An 18781-nucleotide genomic window follows, 5' to 3' on the forward strand; every position below is an offset into this window, starting at 1 on the left:
TGTTGTTCTAGCAGAGGCTGCAGCATCACTAGTGCCACTGAGGGTGCAGGACATTTGTGTGACACTACCCAGAGAAGATGGGGCTATCCTCCCTCTGCTCAGCCAGTACCCCGTGCCAGCACCCACCCCGGGTGCTATAAGGCCCTGGATGGGAGGAGACAAGTTCTGAAAGTGACTCTTTCTGTGGTGGCTGTTCCTTTTTCCGCCTGCTCTGAAAGCAAGGAACTGTCATGTCACTGACTGAAACAGCAACCAGAGGAGGCTGCAAGGATCCAGGGCTGGAGGAGAGAAGCAGCAGACCTCTTGGCTCTATTGCCTGCTCACCTTATGTGAACATCTGACTCCTTTTAGGGATGAAAGGGAAGAGGAACAGAGAGACAAGATGGTTTCAAGCCAGTTACCTTCATTTCCCCTCCCATCTCCCATTGCCCAGCCTTGCCAGTGCTGTCAAAGTCCTCCCCAGGCCATTAACCTCTGCGTGCAGCAGAGAGAAGAGAGGGCACCAGGCTAGTGACCTATACTTGCCCCAGAGTAACCAAGTTGAAATTCTGACTTTACATACTCAAATTAGCAAGACTCAAGTTCACTTGGACACTGCCATCCCAACTCTGCAGTGCAACATGCAGGGAGGCTCAGCGATCACTGCTGTGTATCTTTCTCATTCCGTAGCAACCTTCTGGAGAAGAGGCGCAGGCGTCCCCCACCCTCCCAGCACAGGCAGAAGGACTGATTCATCAAGCCTGACTCTCTGAGGCAATCTGCCAGACGACAGAGCTGCTGGTGGGGTGCCTTGATGCTGTCAGCTGCCCATATGTCTATCGGGCAGCTACTGCCTGTGCAGTCCCCAGTCTGAGAAAAATTCAGACTGTGGTTTGGGGTATCTACATGAGAACAAATTCCACAATCCAAGCCGATCAAATAAAAAAAAAATAAGTAATTAAAAAAAAATGTTTTGGGTTGAGCAAACAGCTCTTTATTTGTTTTCTTGTTGAAGTAAATTATGAGGTAATAAATATATTATAACATTTAAACCTAGGCAAATTCAATGCAATGCAAGGGGAAGGGAAGAGAGGACAGATGGGCAAATTCAGCACAAATTCACACCTAGTGCTGGCTGTCTCAAACTGTTCATCTCTGCAAATAAACTAATCTGTAAACCAGGAGTAGCTGAACAGAAGGACATTATGGAATAGCCTTACCTTACTGTCTACAGGGATTTAGGGATTTTTCAGGCACCCAAAAGCACAGCTCTTTCCCATCCAAGGACGACAGGCTAGGTGTCTCTCTTTTGCCCAGCACCAGTGCATCCCTTTCTGTTGCTGTGGCAGATGGGTGATTTTGCATCCACTCTGCAGTGCCCACTGCCAAAGGTCAAAGCCAATTCCTGTTTCCTTTGGGGGCACTGTTACTTTGTGGAATTGTTGTCAAACGCCCTGGGACCTAACATGATCACCCTGTGACTCTGAGACATCAGAGGGCTGTGGCAATAGTGCAGATCAGCCTGCTGGCTGGGCTGCTTTTACTCTGCTATGAAAATCAGAACATTTAATTTTAAACACAGAAATTTCTCAAAGGCGTTATAGTTTCAAGGTTTCTTTAGATTGCAGTACTAGCCCATTATCCTCACCTAGGACTGGATTACCTCTGTGGCTGGCCCTATTACAGATCATTATGGATTACAGGGTACATGTCTGTACTGCCTTCATATTCGACTGTAAACCAAGACATGTTTGGGGGAAAAGGGTAATATGACAATTAAATAACCCATATCCTTTTTTCAAAGACATCCATTACCTCACGTTTTCTTTCTTTACCATTGAAAATTTAAGCTACATTTCTCCTGTGCCTTTTCAAGAACACAGAAAAGATAAAGACTTCCTTGTAGCAGAGCCTTCATTGAAAACCTAAACCACTCAAAAATTAGAGTATGAATCTGATTTAAAGTTTTAATTCTTCAGCGTGTCTGAAATCCTCCTCTTTTGTCCTGCCCTGACCAGAGCATTAACACAAGACTACTCACCGTCAACATCTAAATTAAAGGTTTGAAATAGGTTTAAATGAGAAGCAAATATTGCATTCACCTTGTACTGGATCACCTGAAAAGAGTTATTTTTGCTCGCTCTGAATGCATATATTTTACTCAGAAAATCTGCCTATTATAGGCAAATCAAAGAATAACCAGGCTTGTAAAAGATAAAGCTAAAGAAAACTTTATAATTTTTTTATTTTTCCAATACTGTTCCTTTTTCAGTTCTATATTTTTCAAATGATGAGTCTTAAGTCTTTTCTCCAAGGAAACAAGCTGTATCATTGATATCACATGTTAATCAGTGCAATCATTGTACAAAAAAGTACAATTTTTCTGAAATAACCTGAGTGTACAAGCAGAAAGCTTGGTATGAAAGAAAGAGGGTATAATAGGAAATTCAGAATGAGTTATTAGGTAGGTGAGTCTGCAGCTGTGGCAGTGGAATAAGGCACTAGGTTATGGCTGTGTTTGTAACTTTGACTTATTCTCCCCCTGCCATCCTCCTTGTCCTGTCTCATGTATTTAATAGATAAAATAGTCCTACATAAAAAAATAAACATAATTTCTTGCACAAATGTCAAAACAATGCCCACAGTCAGAATGAACTCAACTGCTCAGTGCTGGAGAGATGGAGTATCAAGAACCTGCTACAGGAGGAACAGGTGCCCTCCTCCAAGTCCCTCCTACCAAAAATCTATAACAAAGACATCCTTGAAATGGGTAAAAAGGCTTCTGTGATTTCAGAGGGGAACTGTATAAGGTAGGGTGTCAGATGACTGGGGGGGCAGAAGCTGTCAAGACACCCTGTTTCACATACCCACAGCCTGTAGCCTGTGAGTGAGCAAGTGGGAGCTAAGTTAAGCAGAATGATCTCAAACTGGCAAGGCAAATTTTAGGAACTTGATATGTTTTAGTAATACAATTTGCTTTTAAGCTTTTATTTTTTATTTATAACTCTCACAAAACACCTGGATAAAAATAAATCATCCCCTCCTTCACATGGGTAGTTTTCAGCCACTACTTTTGCTATAGGGTCACCATTCTTGAAGGAGATTTCTAGTCTAGAGATTACCTGGATTGCTGGTGAACCAGTTAAAATAAAAGGTAAGTGAGGGGAGGGAGGAGGTTTTCAGATACAGAAAGTATCAGAAGTAGTTGTCATGTTCTGTGGTCACTAATACTTTTTCCATGTCTCCTAAAAGGAAATAGATGTCAGTAGTTGTGACCCAAAAAGAGGAAAGGATTGGAGTGGATCTCTGACACCACCTAGAACTTGGTGGGTCAGTGCTGGAGAGACGAGAAGTATTGGGAAACTGTTGCAGGCACCACCTGAAGAAATGAAAACTCAGACATCAAGTGGAGCATTTTGGGTGCTTAAATGAACATTACATATACAAACTATGGAGGAAATCAAGCCTCATCGATTTCACTATTCCTTTAAGGAGATGAAACACATCTGTTGTATAGGTGCATACTTACAGTGAAGCCCTGATCCGAGTTTGATGCTACTGAGGATGCCTTTTCCAAGTCAAACAGGTTTGTAGCCTATATTCAATTACAGTAACAACACCAAAAATGCTATATTTTCTTCCCAAATCATAACATTGTGAGGGGAAATTATTAGATTTGAAATGTGAGGAAAGAATTTATTAGGAACACATTGAAAGCTAAATCAGAACTACTCCCAGCTGTGATTCTGTAGGCTGGTTGTTTCTTCCACTGGCTTACTGAATTACCTTGAGAAAACTATTTAACATCCTTTCTCCATCTGCATCTCTAGAAAACAATGGTAATCCCTAAAATGCAATATTTTCAGGCTGAACCAAAGCCCACCAGAGTTAATGGTGGCTACTCATTTCTGAGGGCTTTGAGTCAAGCCTTCAGTCAAGCTTCAGTCAAGATCAGTTAACAGTGGCAACTATTAGTGCTAACTATTATTATTTTGTATGACTACAAATGACATGGGAAGTTGTTAAGACGTCATCAAGCGGCAACAGTCTTTTTGCACAGATCAGCACATGAACTGCTATAAATCTGTCCTAGATTTGAAATAGGAAAGATAGCAGTAGCTGTGCAACAGTGTGCTGGATTCTTCATATTCAGGAATGGTATTGATCTGAATATGTTAAAACTTTCTATTTAGATATCAGATTGTTGACTCACCTGAAGTTTAATCAAAATCTTATTTCTTTAGTTCATTTCGGCATCAGCTGTGTAGTTTGTTATTGCAATGATGGGTGGGGACAGCATTCGGGTTCAGACCAGCTGAGAGCATGGATGTGGCAGATGTTACATGAAAGCATTTGCTCATCCCGAATTCCCCTCCAAAAAAATGCTGAGCCTTTGAGGAGCTAAACAAATAATTATCAGCAGAGATAAAATGGGAGTACTGCTGTCTTATGTTGAAAACCAATTCTGATTTCCTTTCCACCCCGTGCAACACACCTGGCTGTGGTGATGTTACTTCCCAGAAGCACAACAGGGGCTGAGATGAGAATCATCCTCCCTATGGTATTTGACAGTTAAGTTTCGAAGGAAATGGGAATGCCTCCAAGTTAGGGAAAGAAGCTCTCCTGCCCTGCTCTACATGCCCTTCTCTGCTCCACTGGGACACTGCAGCACGGGCAGCAGCAATGCAAACACCCTGTGACATGCCCTCACATAGGGCTCACATACTCACGTAAAGTGACATATCTAGTGTAGGGATAAATGACCATTTAGTATCTTGCCTTTCTGTGGCAGTTACCAAGCAGGAAAATATGGTCTGGGCAGCATCTGCATGGTCTGCCTCTGCTCATCATGAGCTAGACTGTCTCCGACCAATGGCTTTCTCATCAGTTTCTGTAGAAGCATCAGGTAGATGATCGTTTGTCACAACAATCTAGGATTAATTTAGTGACACCACTGAGATGTACATCTACTTTCCTTTAATTCTTTCTTATTTTCATATTTTTGTTATATTTATTTCATAGTTTATAATTCCATTTTTTACTTCATTATCTGGCAATAATTTTTCTCCTTTTCATCACATTTTCTTTCTTATTCTTCAAATATTTCTCATATTGAAAGGGGGGCAAGGGAAGAAAAAAACAGTCAGAAACAGACAAAAAAACCCAAACAAAACCAACCCTCAAAAAAGCCCCTTCTCCCAGCAAGGGAGACAAAATAAAAAGAAAAGATTAGATTAATTTTTTTTCAACAGACGCAAATAAAACCCCACAGTCTCAGAATACATGTTTCTGTAAAGCAGCTTCTTCATTATGTCTGATGTCTTTCAGCAAGCCTGCACTTGCTGAGGGTCCTCTAGAAATCAATGCACACTACTGCCACAAACCATTCTCAAATAACCTGCAGTATGAAATGTCCATGTCAAACTTTCCCCTGCTCTGCTTATATAAATTTTGCTTCTCTTTGGGACTGTGACTTCACATTTTTATTTTTACACAGTTGATGTCTCAACCTGTCAAATACAAATGATTAATACATGATGATTAATGTTTTCATGTGATGTCCTTCCTCCGAATGGTTGTTTTATTCAGTGTTTAAATATATAAATGCTTTGACCACATCAAGGTTTGTATCCTAGATACAATACAACTGGGATAGTACATCTGACATGTTGAGACTGAAGAAGGTTTTTTGCACCAGCTATGAGCCATGGAGGTAGGTCAGTACCTAATGAAGTCAAAGACAAGTGTGGAACTGAAAAAGCACTAGAAGAGTACCATTTACATGCAAGCCTTCATTTGTATGAACCCCCTGTCCAAGTCATGAGTAAGGACAGATGTTCAGACCTTTCAGAATACATTAATCCTCTGCCTTTTCTAAAATGACCAGAACTATGTATTTCTAACTTTCCTAAGAGAGAAAATAGTATAATCACGTTTTGCTACAGCATCAGGCTCTTGAGAACAGCAACAGGCATCGTTTCCTCTGTTTTCAGACTTTATCTGGTAGATCTCCACACAAAAGGTTTGCATTGCAAGAAGCATTAGAAATCTAGAGAGTGGCATCCTTACTGATGCATGACCTGGTATTCAGTGTGGCACTGCTGTTTGAGAGAACATCCTTACACAACTTAGATACTTTTGAAGTTTGCAGCACCTTGGTCATAAAGCGTTTTCTTACTGAAATGCAATTGATTGAAAGAGTATATGGGTATATTTATCCCACTATGCTGTGGGAAATTCAGACTCATTTAATTACTTCCTACCTAGGTTAAAGTATCCATAAGTGCAAATGCTGAAGTTATTTTTTGCTCATAAAATGGAATTGCACTATCACCTGACTGCAAAACTGCAGCTAATATTTAACTGAGAGGTGACAGGATAACAGTGGTTGGTGGAGTGATCTCTGTTCAGCCGGTCTGTAATAAAAGTCTGTGTAAATGTAAATCATTATTATATTGTTTAAGTAATCAAATCCACAGCACCATTGTTTAAATAGACTGGAGATGTGAAGTAATTTATTCATATTCTAATGCTTAGACTGCCTGCTACATAAAATATATATGGAAAAAATAAGCTTTCAGAAATATATAAAATACTTTTTTTTTTTCCAGTGCTGAATTTATAAGCTAGGGAGACTATAGTGTTACAGTAATTCTTAATTTGTACAGTTGTTTTTATCACTCTTAGTATGAAATACCACAAAATAAAACAGACCTAAAACTCTCATCAATCTAATAGCAGTGTTGCACTTCACATGCACATTTTTAAGTGGCTGCATCATTGGTTTAGTTCAAAACACAGCCAGCAGGCTCAGTATGACCTAGGAAGTTCTACAAAACACTTGCAGATTTATTCATCTTTTGAAACAGTGGTGAATTTTTATATTACACCAACACCTAATGGCCAAAACTGAGATTTGGTCCCACATCATGTAGGGTGCTCTACACATAAAAAAGACACAATCTCTGTCCCCAGATGCCTTACTTGAATTCAAGTGTTGTAGTTATATAATGCTCCATCTTAATAATTCATGACTATCCCTGTTGTGGCAGATCACACAATGACTTCAAAGCATCTCCAGTCTCTCCATTTATGTGGGCTCCTGGTTACATAATATTTACTAATGTGTTTATCCCTATGAGGCAAGGCAGTGCTGTCACCCCAAGTTACAGATGGGAAACTGAGGCCCAAAGATTTTTTATATATATATATATATATATATATATATATATATATATATATATATATATTTCAGTTCAATACCTTATTAAAAACTAATTAAGTATGCCAGTGCCTAAGTTGCACTTATCCTAAGTCTGATGCTCTTAAATGTCTGAAACACTTTTGAAAGGAGAGTCTAGGCTGTGAAAAATGTACTCTGAACTTTCCCAGGAGCAGGTAGGATTTGCATGATAGAGCAGGTCTCCTAGTGTTGGCTCCTTTAACCCTGACTCTAACTAAGGACAGACATTGCTTTGCATGGTCTTCTTCCATTCCTTTCTCTGTTGGACACTGGTTACTCTTCCTGCATGTTTTTCCTTCAAATAAGAAGTGAATTTCAGTTTTGCATTTTGTAACAAACTTCTGGTCTTGGCTAAAAGTCATGGATACAATACACATTTACTGTCATTGGCATGTGTTTAAGGGTGCTTTATATTACAGAAAAGGGTGAAAGAAGGGGAAAGTTGCTGCATTAAAAACCGTCTAAGCATACCCAAATTCACTTGACTCTAGCCTTTGTAAATAGTAGTGTACTCTTGTAGAGGAACAGTTTTTCTTTTCTGCAGTGATTTTTCTTTTCTGCAGTGATTATCTCGGTGTCAGAGGAAGTGCCCAACTGAGTGGCACTCAGGATTACTGAATCACAGACTGGTTGAGGTTATAAGGAACCTCTGGATGTCATCTTACCCAACCCCCTTGCTCAAGCAGGGCCACCTAGACCCAGTTGCCCAGGGCCATGTCTAGATGGCTTTTGAGTATCTCCAAGAATGGAGATTCCACCACCTCTCTGGGCCACATGTGCCAGTGCACGGTCACCATCACAGTAAAAATGTATTTCCTGATGGAACCTCCTACGTACTTTCAGATGGTGCCTCTTGTCCTGCACTGGACACCACTGAAAAAAAGTTTGACTGTCTTTTTACACCCTCCCTTCAGATACTTGTACACATTGATGAGTTCCCCCCTGAGATTCCTCTTCTCCAGGCTGAACAGTCAGTCATAGATATCAGTCCTTCCACATATGTGAGGTGCTCCAGTTCCTTAATCATCTTAGTGGCTCTTTTCTGGACTCTCTCCAGTATGCCCATGTCTCTTTTGTACTGAGGAGCCAAAACTGGACATAGTACTTCAGGTGCAGCCTCACCAGTGCTGAGTAGAGGGGACGCATCACCTTCCTCGACCTTGTGGTAACACTGCTCCTAATGCAGCCCAGGTTACCATTAGCCTTCTCTATGGCAAGGGTGCATTGATGGCTCATGTTCAGTCTTGTGTCCACCAGGACCCTCAGGTCCTTTTCTGCAAAGCTGCTTTCTAGCCAGGTGGGCCCAGCATCTCTGTGCTTGGGGTTATTCCTCCTCAGAGGCAGGACTTGGGATTTCCTTTTGTTGAATATCATGGGGTTTCTCAGTACATTTCTCCAGCCTGTTGAGGGCCCTCTGAATGACAGCATGACATGGGTCTATCAGCCGCTCCTCACAATTTTGTGTCATCAGCAAAATTACTGAGGGTGCCCTATGCACTATCATGCAGGTTGCTGATGAAATTAAAAGGGATTGATGTTAAATAGATTGTTGACCAGTATTGACTCTCGGGTTATACTATTAGTTACTGGTCTCCAACTATACTGCACACCACTCATCATGAAAACCCTCCTGGCTCAGACATTGGCTAGTTTTAAATCTACCTCACTGCTCATCCAGTGAACACTTCATCAGTTTTTCTACAAGGATCTTATAAAACAGTGTCAAAAGCCTTAGTGAGGTCATTTATTGCTCTCGCCTTGTCTACCAAACTAGTTATTTCATCGTAAAAGGTTGTCAGGTTTGTCAAGCATGACTTTGTGAATCCATTCTGATGACTCCCAGTCACCTTCTTGTTCATCACATCTTCCTGGAAACGATTCCCAGGATTAATTACTCTACCACCTTCCCAGGAATTGAGGTGAGGCTGACTGACCTGTAGTTCCCTGTATCTTTCTTCTTGCCTGTTTTGAAGGTAGGAGTGATATTTGCTTTCCTCCAGTCCTCAGGTATCTTTCCCAAGTGCCACAATTGTTCAAAGTTAATGGCCTTGCACTGACATTAAACCAGATCCCTCAGTACTCGTGAGTGCATCCCATTCATGCTCATGTATATCCAGTTTGATGTATTGAAGCAGCATGAACCATGAGTACATGCGTCAGCCAAGGGACCTTATTATGTGACAGTAGTTTTAAAAAATGACTTGCAGTTTTCAGAGAAATTTTAATTTCCATTTTAAAAGGGCCTGCTCTTATAACCTGTATATATGAACAGAAGACATAGATAGCAATCTATTCTCTCTGTGGCACCTGTTGGCCATAATGTGGTTTCATAACATTACCAACAGTTTCCATTTTCTCCATCCAGGGTAGCATAGGTTTGAAGGGCACAAAGATGAATAGGACAGTTAAGGAGAGTGAAGAGGAAAAAAAATTTTGAATGAATAACCAAGGTAAATCAGAAAAGGGAAAAAATACAAAGTAAGGAAAAAAAAGCTAGAAAAGCAAGTAAAAAAAAGATGAAAAAGAAAAGCAAGCTTTTGTGTCTTCCTAGAAAAAAGAGGAATCCTGGTTCTGTTCCAGGTGAAACAATATCATTATCTTGAAAGCATTATTACTAAAAACATGCAAGGACAAGTCAGAGAGAAAGAAAGAGCTCATTAGGAGCACACACAGATCAGAAAAGCAATGGTGTGACACATATCTCCAGCACAGGCCCCTGTTGTAGGATCTTTCTAAATATGAACACAGGTCAAGGTAAAAAAGGCAGCTCTGAGATACCACTAAGAGTTAAGTGAATGCTCCATTAAAGAAGGAATCATTTCCTTCTGCCAATGATGTATAAAAGATAATATAACATGTCACCTCTGAGCAGCCTCAGGTTATTGATTTGGTGCCAATGCTAGGGGCAGTCATTGTCTTTGCAAGTTGATATTGACCAAGCTGCCTCTTTGAGGTGTTTGCACAAGCTATCACTCCCTTCGCTCCAGCTTCTCTTTCTCACTCTGGAAGCTGTGTGGAACAGAGTGCTGATCCAGGACACTGTTCATTAGATCAGTATCAGAAACATGCATCCTGAACTCACCGAAAGAGATAAAAACCCGCTGATAGATTCAGCAATGGCCCTGAGACAGCAAATACAAGGGAAGGTCAGATGGGGGAGGCAGACAAACAGTTTTCCTCATTACGATGACACTGGTGTACCCAGAGTCAGATTTCAGATTCTGACACCATTTCAGCTCAGTGAAATCAGGAGGCCCAACAAAGAACAATTGCCGCTATCTCCCACACCTTTAAATTTTCATTGGACCATTGCACCCCATCATGGTCCTTTTTGCACCATCTGAAGTTCCTGCAGTGGAAGACCACAGCTAGGATGGAAGTGGGAATGGGACTGGTGTCCTGGATAATGATCAGAAGAGATGTAAATATCAATGGAGACGGAAGAACTTCTGCTTTCACTCTTCCATTATGAGTACCATGTCTATGAAAAGTTCCTAGTAGAGAATGCAGCAAACTTCTGTCTTTTGTGCATATATTCCTCACTAGCGAGGCAGAATTCTTTCAAGCTGAGCACAGCCAGCGTACCTCTCAGTTCTGGCATACTGGTGTATCTTAACATATATTAAATGCCCATCGTTTTAGCAGCTAAGCAGTACCACATCCCATTTAGCACATACACAGCATTTTATAGAGCAGAACACTGTAGAAATCCTTTTCCCTTAGGTTTTTCTACACTCATTGCAGTGATATGCATCTGACCAATTAAAGGAAAACAGCTTTAGTTAATTAACTCTAAGGGATTGAGCAGTTCCCTGACTGAAAGTCATAAGAGCTGGTTTTGATAATATGAGTGCCACTGATTAACTCTCAGATGCTGGACAATTCATTTCATCTTTCTACGTTTCACTTTTCTCTGGCGCAAAATGTAGAGAAATAAAATTTGTTTTCTTTAGTGAAGTGCTTTTAAGAGCTGTGAATGAAAAGAACTGCATCATCAATGAATCTTCAAAAAGCCCTGATGGGAGATTTATGGAAATAGCACTGTCCTTACTGTACTTCTAGAAAACTGAGCCACAACCAGGTAAAGCAACAAAGGGCCAAAACCTTATTGAGAGGCAGCAGTGAGGACAGGATAAGAATTTAGGGCTGACTGACACCTTGACAGACACCTGTTTCTCCAGACTGGACTGACAAGATGGCATCTTTCATTTCTGCCCATGGCAGCTAATTCTCACCCCTCCAGCTACTCGATTGCATGTCTTCATTTCTGCATTGTTTGTTTTATTTGTCCTGGTCATCCTCCTCCTTAGCAAATTGATGCATCCAACCAATTCCAACACCTGATAACCTCTGCAGACTTCTCTTTCTGATTACAGGGATATTCCTGTTCACTGGGCCAAATTCACTACACAGTGTCATCCCTCCTTCAGAGTGTGTTTTCACTGTGCTCAAGATCTTAATTACTCCTGAGTTTTTGCCAAAAGCTTTGCCTCAGAAAAAAATGACACTAACATGTTTTCTTTCATTCTATTCCTAATACTCTATCATCACTTAGTTTTATCTTATCCTTTCATTGTACTTAACTACACATAGCTGCAAGTCCCAAAGCTAACGCAGCAGTTCCGCTGTCCATTAGCCAGAGCAAGGCAAATAATTTCCACCTGCTAATTAATTTGATTTTTTTCAACATATTTTTATAATTGAGGAATGGAAGTGAACGGAACTGAATTTCCTCAGATTATTTCAGTATCTGAATAAATGTCCTTTTAAAAAAATGTTCTTTGGACTTGCTGGTCAGTATTCCTACTTTTGGCAAAGAATTAGTAAGTTTGAAGTACCTAAATAAATAATTTCATTATTCTGCTCTACAACTGATTGAGATAAAAGTATTGCTGGCACAAAACTTTGTCCATGTCAACTAAACATTCAGCTCTAAAAAACCCTTTAAAATTAGATTTCACTGTAAGAGAAGGGTGAGTGAAAAACAGCATGTGAACATTAACTATCTCTTGTTTTTACTTTCTCGGGGTAAAGAAAACTATGCTGCAGTAAAGAAGAAAATAGCAGGGTCTGTTCTGGGAACTTGAGGATGAGTACTGTGACTTGACCAGTGCCTCAGCTCTCATTGCAGGCAGTAGAAGGACCAATTAATCTTCAGGCCAGTAGAAAATAACGCCAAGCCAACTGAGGAAATCAATGGCTTTGACTATGTTTTGGCCAGATTTCATTCTCAAATTAGAGTCAAAACTCAAATCCCATTATTCCTCTACTAGATCAATTTTTTCTCTGCTGGCTTCAGGATGCTTATAGAGCTATAGGACTTTATGTGTTTGGTTCTACTTTGCCACGACTTGTGACTTCTGCTGGTAGCTCACATATAGCCAAAGAGAGACTTCAGCTCACTGCATCTGATATTGCTGCCTGTGCAATAAAAAGGCAGGAAAGGGTGGTTTCTAGGAATTCATCACTAGCATGAGCATACTCTGTCAATCATTCTTCCAAGACAGAAGGAAAAAGCAGTAACACTTTTCCTGTACTGTTCCTACCCATTTTCAATCCCTAAAATTTATTACTTCTTCACTGCAGGAGAGATAATTGCTTTACATCATTAAAAGTTAGAGGGGTTGTAGAAGTGAAGGAGCATAATGAACATTCAGGGCTTGATTTTGAAATTATCTCTATCTCCTCTTGCTTTTAATACAGTATAAAACATTAAATGCTCCAAAGTTGTCAGCCATTACAGTTGTGTAAAACAGATGTTAGTGAAGTAAGAAACAAGCTCTTTCATGTAGGTGAAAAATCTCTTGCTAAATCTGAATCTTGAATCACAGAATAATTAGAGCCTGTGTTATGGGTAGACAGCACAAACTTCCTCCCACATCGCTTCCTCTCTCAGTAGTCTGTTTCAATCCCACCTACAGGAGGTGGAAAGAGAAACTTCTGACTTTTAGCCTGTCAAGTTATTCTTTCTTTGTTACACCTAGTAAGGAGTCTACCAACTACAGTACTATTTTTTTCCTAAACTGGAATTTTTACTGAAAACACCTGTTGTTAGAGAATGAATACTACAGAGATTTGTAAGGTATGACTTAGACAGAAAAGTGATGAACAGACCAACAGATAAACTGACAGGCACAACGCAAATTCATCAGGCACTGCTAATGCTACTGGTGGCAGTGCTATCTCAGTGCTACCTCATATCCTGCTTTCTACCTCCTGCCATCATCACAGGACCAAATAGCAATTTCATTTACCTGTAGATCAGGACTTCATCATCCGAGCAATTATACTGCAGCTGATACATTTTTACCCGAGGGGCCGACTTGCTCACCGTCCACTTGACCAAAGCTGAGGTAGTGGTCACCTCTGACACCAAGACAGCCCTTTCTGGTGGGCCTTTTGTTTCCCCACGGTTAGACTTGCTGGAGCTGGTGATGTCTGAGAGCCTGGATTTCGGTGGGGCCGCTCGGCCTGTGCCATTGCTGAGATGGGGGAGCTGAACTATTGAGAGTTCAATTGTTGCAGTGGACTCTCCAGCAGCGTTGGCTGCTATGCACGTGAAAGTCCCGTAATCCTTGGAGGTGGTAATGAGGATATCTAAGGTGCCATTGTCATAGACAGCTGTCCTCGAAGAGTTCCCAATGAGTCGGTCATCAGGGGCCACCCAATGAATGATAGGCGTGGGATCCCCAATGGCTTTGCATTTCAGTGTGGCAGTTTGCCCTTCTAAAACCAGCAACTTGTGAGTATGTTGTGTAATAAGAGGAGGCTCACAAACAAATTCTTCCTCCCGTACATACCAGAAGTATCTTCCCTTTAGACCTGGAGGAGAAGCACAAGTTTCCATATCATCATCTCTGTCAAGTCGCCTTAACCACAGTAGCTCACAGTTGCAATGCAGTGGGTTGCCCCCAAAGCTGAGAGACAAAGGTGGAGAAAATGGGGTAACAGCTAATGAAATTACTTGAGATCTGGCAAATATAGGGTCAGGGGGGAGCTTCTGAAGTCTGTTGGATGTTAGATCCAATCTGGCCAATTTCTGAAGATCTGCAAATGTCCCCTCTGTAATATAATCTATGAGGTTATGATCTAAACTGAGCTGGTGCAGGTTTATCATCTTCCTTATAGATTCCCACGGAATGCTTCGGAGGTTATTGTAGGAAAGGTCTAAGTCTTCCAATGTCAGCAAAAAGTCCTCAAAGGCTTCATCAGAGATGCTGCTTAGCTGGTTGTTGTTTAAAATCAAATGCTGAAGGTTAATTAAGCCTCTCAAAATATCTTCTCCAATGTCAGGCAGTCTGTTGCTGTCCAGATGTAAAGACCGAAGGCTCTCCAAGTCAGTGAAAGAGTAGGGCTGTATGTAACTGATGGTGTTCCTGGACAAAGTGAGGTCAACAAGTCCAGACATATTGGCAAAATCCTGTCGGCTGATATTAATAATAAAGTTGCCCCCAAGTCGGAGTTCAACAGTCCTTCGATCTATGTCTAACGGTACAAATAGGAGACCCTTGGAGGGACACAAAGTCCCCAGTGACTCGGACAGGTTCTGACAGACACAATATTTGGGACAAGCGTTGACCATGACAGCCATTCCAAACACCAGGATGCTGCAGAGCAATTTTTCCATGGTAAATCACGCAACAGGACCTGCAAGAAATGAAAAGAGTTACAAGGATCATCAGATATACAGATATACCAGTTACAACTACCTTTCCTCTTCTGTTTTACCTAACATCTAACTTCACAGAGACTTTGCAGTGCTTTCTCTCAGGAGTCACACCTAAAGCAATCAGCACACTGGGATGGGAAATTTAAGTGTTATAGCAACATGTTTCTCCACATAATGCATTTCTTTCTAAAAAAAAAACAAACCAAAACAAACCCAACACCAAAAACCTGATTTTTGTTCCAAACCTGAATGAGATAGGAATTGTTAGTGCTTATGCCTGGTAATAGGGTCTTGTTACTACCTATTTTCTAGTTACAGTTTTATAATTTTTATTGGGTAGCTGATAGAGGACAAATCCTGCTGTCAGATTGCATGGCTTAATACCCTGAAAGATTTCATTTGGAACAGTGCCTGCTTCTTTGAGGGTAGAAGCTGTCTTATAGTAATTACATACTGCTGCATAATAATGTGGAATTAGTCTTAGGGTTGAAAGAGCTGATTTTATGGATAAAAATAACTGCATATTTACCCTTCAGTAATATGGTTAGTAATGACCATATAATTATCTAGCCAGACCTGGGGCGAGCCAGTTCACTTGCCCACCCATAATAAAATTCATGATAGGCAGCATAGGAAGCAAAAATCACTTGCATAATCATCACCTGGATTCACCCTGTGCTCAGCCAACCTATGGGAAGGTTGACATCGTCTAGCTCCAAAGAGAGGAGATGCAGAGGAAACCTGTGCCACCTTAGACTCCTGGCAAGATTTCTGACAAACTCATGCTCTCATGCTGCATCCCTTTCTGCTGTAGTGACAGCAAAGCTCTCCCTTGCATCCTATCCATTTTTCTTTGCACTATTACCTCCCTTTTTTTTCAGCTCTCACATGCATTTCCAGCTTAAGTCATAAGGTATGTGTCTTTGAAGAATAAAAATATTTATTTACAGGCTGACTCACAGAGCCAATTGTGGCTGGGAGAAGTTACAACCCTGCTTCAGGATTGGGAATATTTTCTTACACAGGTTTACTGATATTCTTCCCACATGTGCAGGACAAAGGTAAACTTGTTTTCTTTCTGTCTTTCCCTTACCCAGACCCTGCTATCAAGGAGTGCTGAGGAATGGGCAGATCATTCATTTCTAGCTCTCATTTTCCCTCCAACAAAAGGTTCAGGTTGATAAAGAGCTACATTTTTGTAAGGGATCTCCCAGGCTTTTTTTCCAAGATGGTGTGCTCTAGTCTCCAAGCTCCTCACTCCTGGCAGTAGCTACAAGCACAATTCAGGCTTTAATTTCCAATGCAGCCATTCTGCCTCTATTTAACCTACATCACCCCACCATATAACCTTGCATCACTGTCTTTGGTCCTTGGTATACGCCATATCCCTTCTCAATCATGCAGGTGCTCATATATTTAGCACGTTTTTGGCACTTGTGTTTCAAGAGCAGTCATGGCACAATAAGAGATGAGACACTCTCACGCTTCATCATTGTCCTTCCAGTGCCTAAACAGTGGATGGCAGACAGGCACCTGTGCCTGCGTAGGTCTCTTACTGCTGTACACATGATGGGATAATACACAGTGTCTCATAATTAATCCAATAATTAGTACTACGAGGCCACTCAAATTTTAGCAAACATATGATGCAAGAATAACATTTCATAAAAAAGTCCCATTGCGATTATTTATACTTTATCACACAGCTGAAATGAGTTACACTCTTTTTTTATAGTGATTAAAAAAATTGTAAAAGTTCGTTATTAATCCCCCAATAACACACACTAAACATCAACCAAAATCTATCACTTCAGTAATGTATTTTATTTTAACTCTTTAAACATGTCTTGCTTCACCTCCCTGTGAAAGGAACAAAAACTAGGGCCCTACATTTGGGGCTCTGCCCAAAGGTGGCTTATTCCTCTCCTGGGTAAGGTGGTTTGTTTTCTCCTCTATAGAATATGTGAGATGACTCAGAAAGAAGAAGCTGTAGAGATAGCAAGATGCTATGAGTGCTGAACTATGTATAGTATGTTCTTTATAGCAAGGTTTTCTGTATGGTGTGATGCTAGTAATTATATACTGTTATTACTATTGCATAAGAGAGGAAAGGACTGAAGCATCTGTGTTTGCTGAACTCTGCAAACAAAATGAAAGCGAGACACTTTTAGAAAGGATGGCTTGAGAAGAGTAATCTTACCTTCAATAGTAAATAAAAAGCTATTGAATAAAATGTTTGGAGATTAGCAAGTATGTTATTGATGCAAATCTGTGGCACACTTAGCAAAGAGCTATAAATATCCCTTACATTATTATCAATTGGTAGTTTACTAACAGGCAATTGGCTTTTTGAATCTTAATTATAATTGTGTTCTGCAGCTTTAATTTAGTGTATTACCCTACCAGCTGAAATGATAAACAAAAAGCAGTTTAAAAGGGGGAGAAATAGATACAGTTAATTAGTAATAAGCCCTTTCATAGCTTCTCCCTCATCTACATTCCCACCCTCTGAATATCTATTCAAAAATGTGAATGCACATTTACGAGAGCAGTGTCTCCTTTAAGTGTCCCAATTCTCTAACCACATTTTTTCCGGATGCTGTTAAATATCACAGTGCTTTGGGGAGACGGTTGACTCTAAGCATCAGAGTGAAAAGCATTTGTAAAAAAAAAATAGGGGGAGGAACAGAAGTTAATTACAGAAAATAGGGACTACAACACCGAGAGGAGGCTGTGAAGCAGGAGGTCTAAATGGCAAAGTAAACCCTGATGGGGAAACCATCTGTGGATGGCTTGAAAGCACATCATCTGCCTGTGCGTGCTTTCATGTTTGCATGAGGCACAGAGAGTGCAATGTGTGCTTTTACCAGCAGGAGGACAAATCAGTAACAACCGTACTAAGATGGAAATATCATGGCTGCTGTCTTTCCAGTTACTGAATGCATTTGAAAGTATTAATGTAAATATTGTTTGTCTATAGAGGAAATTTCAAGTCTTTGTGATCTTTTGTCAGCATTGGTATTCCAAGCTTCTGGACTCTGGGTTTCTGTATGATGTAATCCTGAAGTGACCAGTTCCTCACACAGCAAATAGGGTACAAACCCAATGGGCTACTTATAGGACATTGGAGAGAACAGAGGTGGACAAGGCTCCTTAAGGAGAACATCAGGGATTTCCACAGGGCATTTGGTTTCCCTTTTTCTTCCCAGACAAAACACCTGGGCCACAGATGAGGTAAGAATTCTTGAGTCTGCACAATTATAATAGTATCTTCTAAAATCTAGACTCTCCCACAAAGCCACGATTATTGGTAGTTGCCAAGGGAATGGATGTATAATAAAAATTGTTTTGATTTCAGTTCTGGTAACTTTCCTATGACAGAAAATAAAGCGCGAAGTTTAGGGTCTGTTTTTGCTGACCAGTTTGCTCACCTTGTTTTCAAAATCTCGTGATCTGCAACACCAAGCATTTTCTAGCCTGCTAATGGTAGACTTGTGATGAGCTCACCATCGTGATTTACACTTTAAAGTTATCTATCAGCCAGATAAAGTAGATTTCTCACAGCAAGTCAGTAAATCTGGCGGAGTTCCTGTCTCAGCCCACGATGAAAAATAGCCCCTTTAATCCTCTTATAACATGGATTGGTATGAATTAATATGTGCAAGAGTCATAAACCTTGGTGTTTTGTATTCAAATTTTCCTCATAAAGATACAACTTCTGAGATTTGGCATCTCATTTCAAGAATGTCTCTGGGGCACTTTTAAATTCTATATTCATTGAGCTTTGCATATAAATTACAATAACCTTTGCGTACCATAGCACCAAGTACAAGGTAACTGTCAGACAAATAAGCTATAGCTGCAGCATACAGACTGGGGGGGGGGGGGGG

At 40.6% G+C, this 18781-nt stretch overlaps 1 protein-coding gene across 6 annotated transcripts in view; it reads right to left on the minus strand.

The window, feature by feature from the left end:
* LRFN2 (leucine rich repeat and fibronectin type III domain containing 2) overlaps positions 1-18781 on the minus strand; it is a 157719-nt gene that overhangs the window by 25442 nt on the left and 113496 nt on the right. For 5 of the 6 annotated variants that reach the window (XM_026844764.1, XM_026844760.1, XM_026844763.1 and 2 more), the window contains one exon: positions 13477-14869. In XM_026844764.1, coding sequence (XP_026700565.1) covers positions 13477-14849 — 1373 coding nt within the window. In that variant the 5' untranslated portion in view covers positions 14850-14869. Of the gene's footprint in view, positions 1-13476; positions 14870-17435; positions 17529-18781 lie in introns of all 6 variants that reach the window. The other variant, XM_026844759.1, reaches the window with a different exon arrangement.

Source organism: Athene cunicularia, assembly GCF_003259725.1.
Source record: "Athene cunicularia isolate RWA chromosome 3 unlocalized genomic scaffold, athCun1 chr3_part1, whole genome shotgun sequence".
Classification (NCBI taxonomy): domain Eukaryota; kingdom Metazoa; phylum Chordata; class Aves; order Strigiformes; family Strigidae; genus Athene; species Athene cunicularia.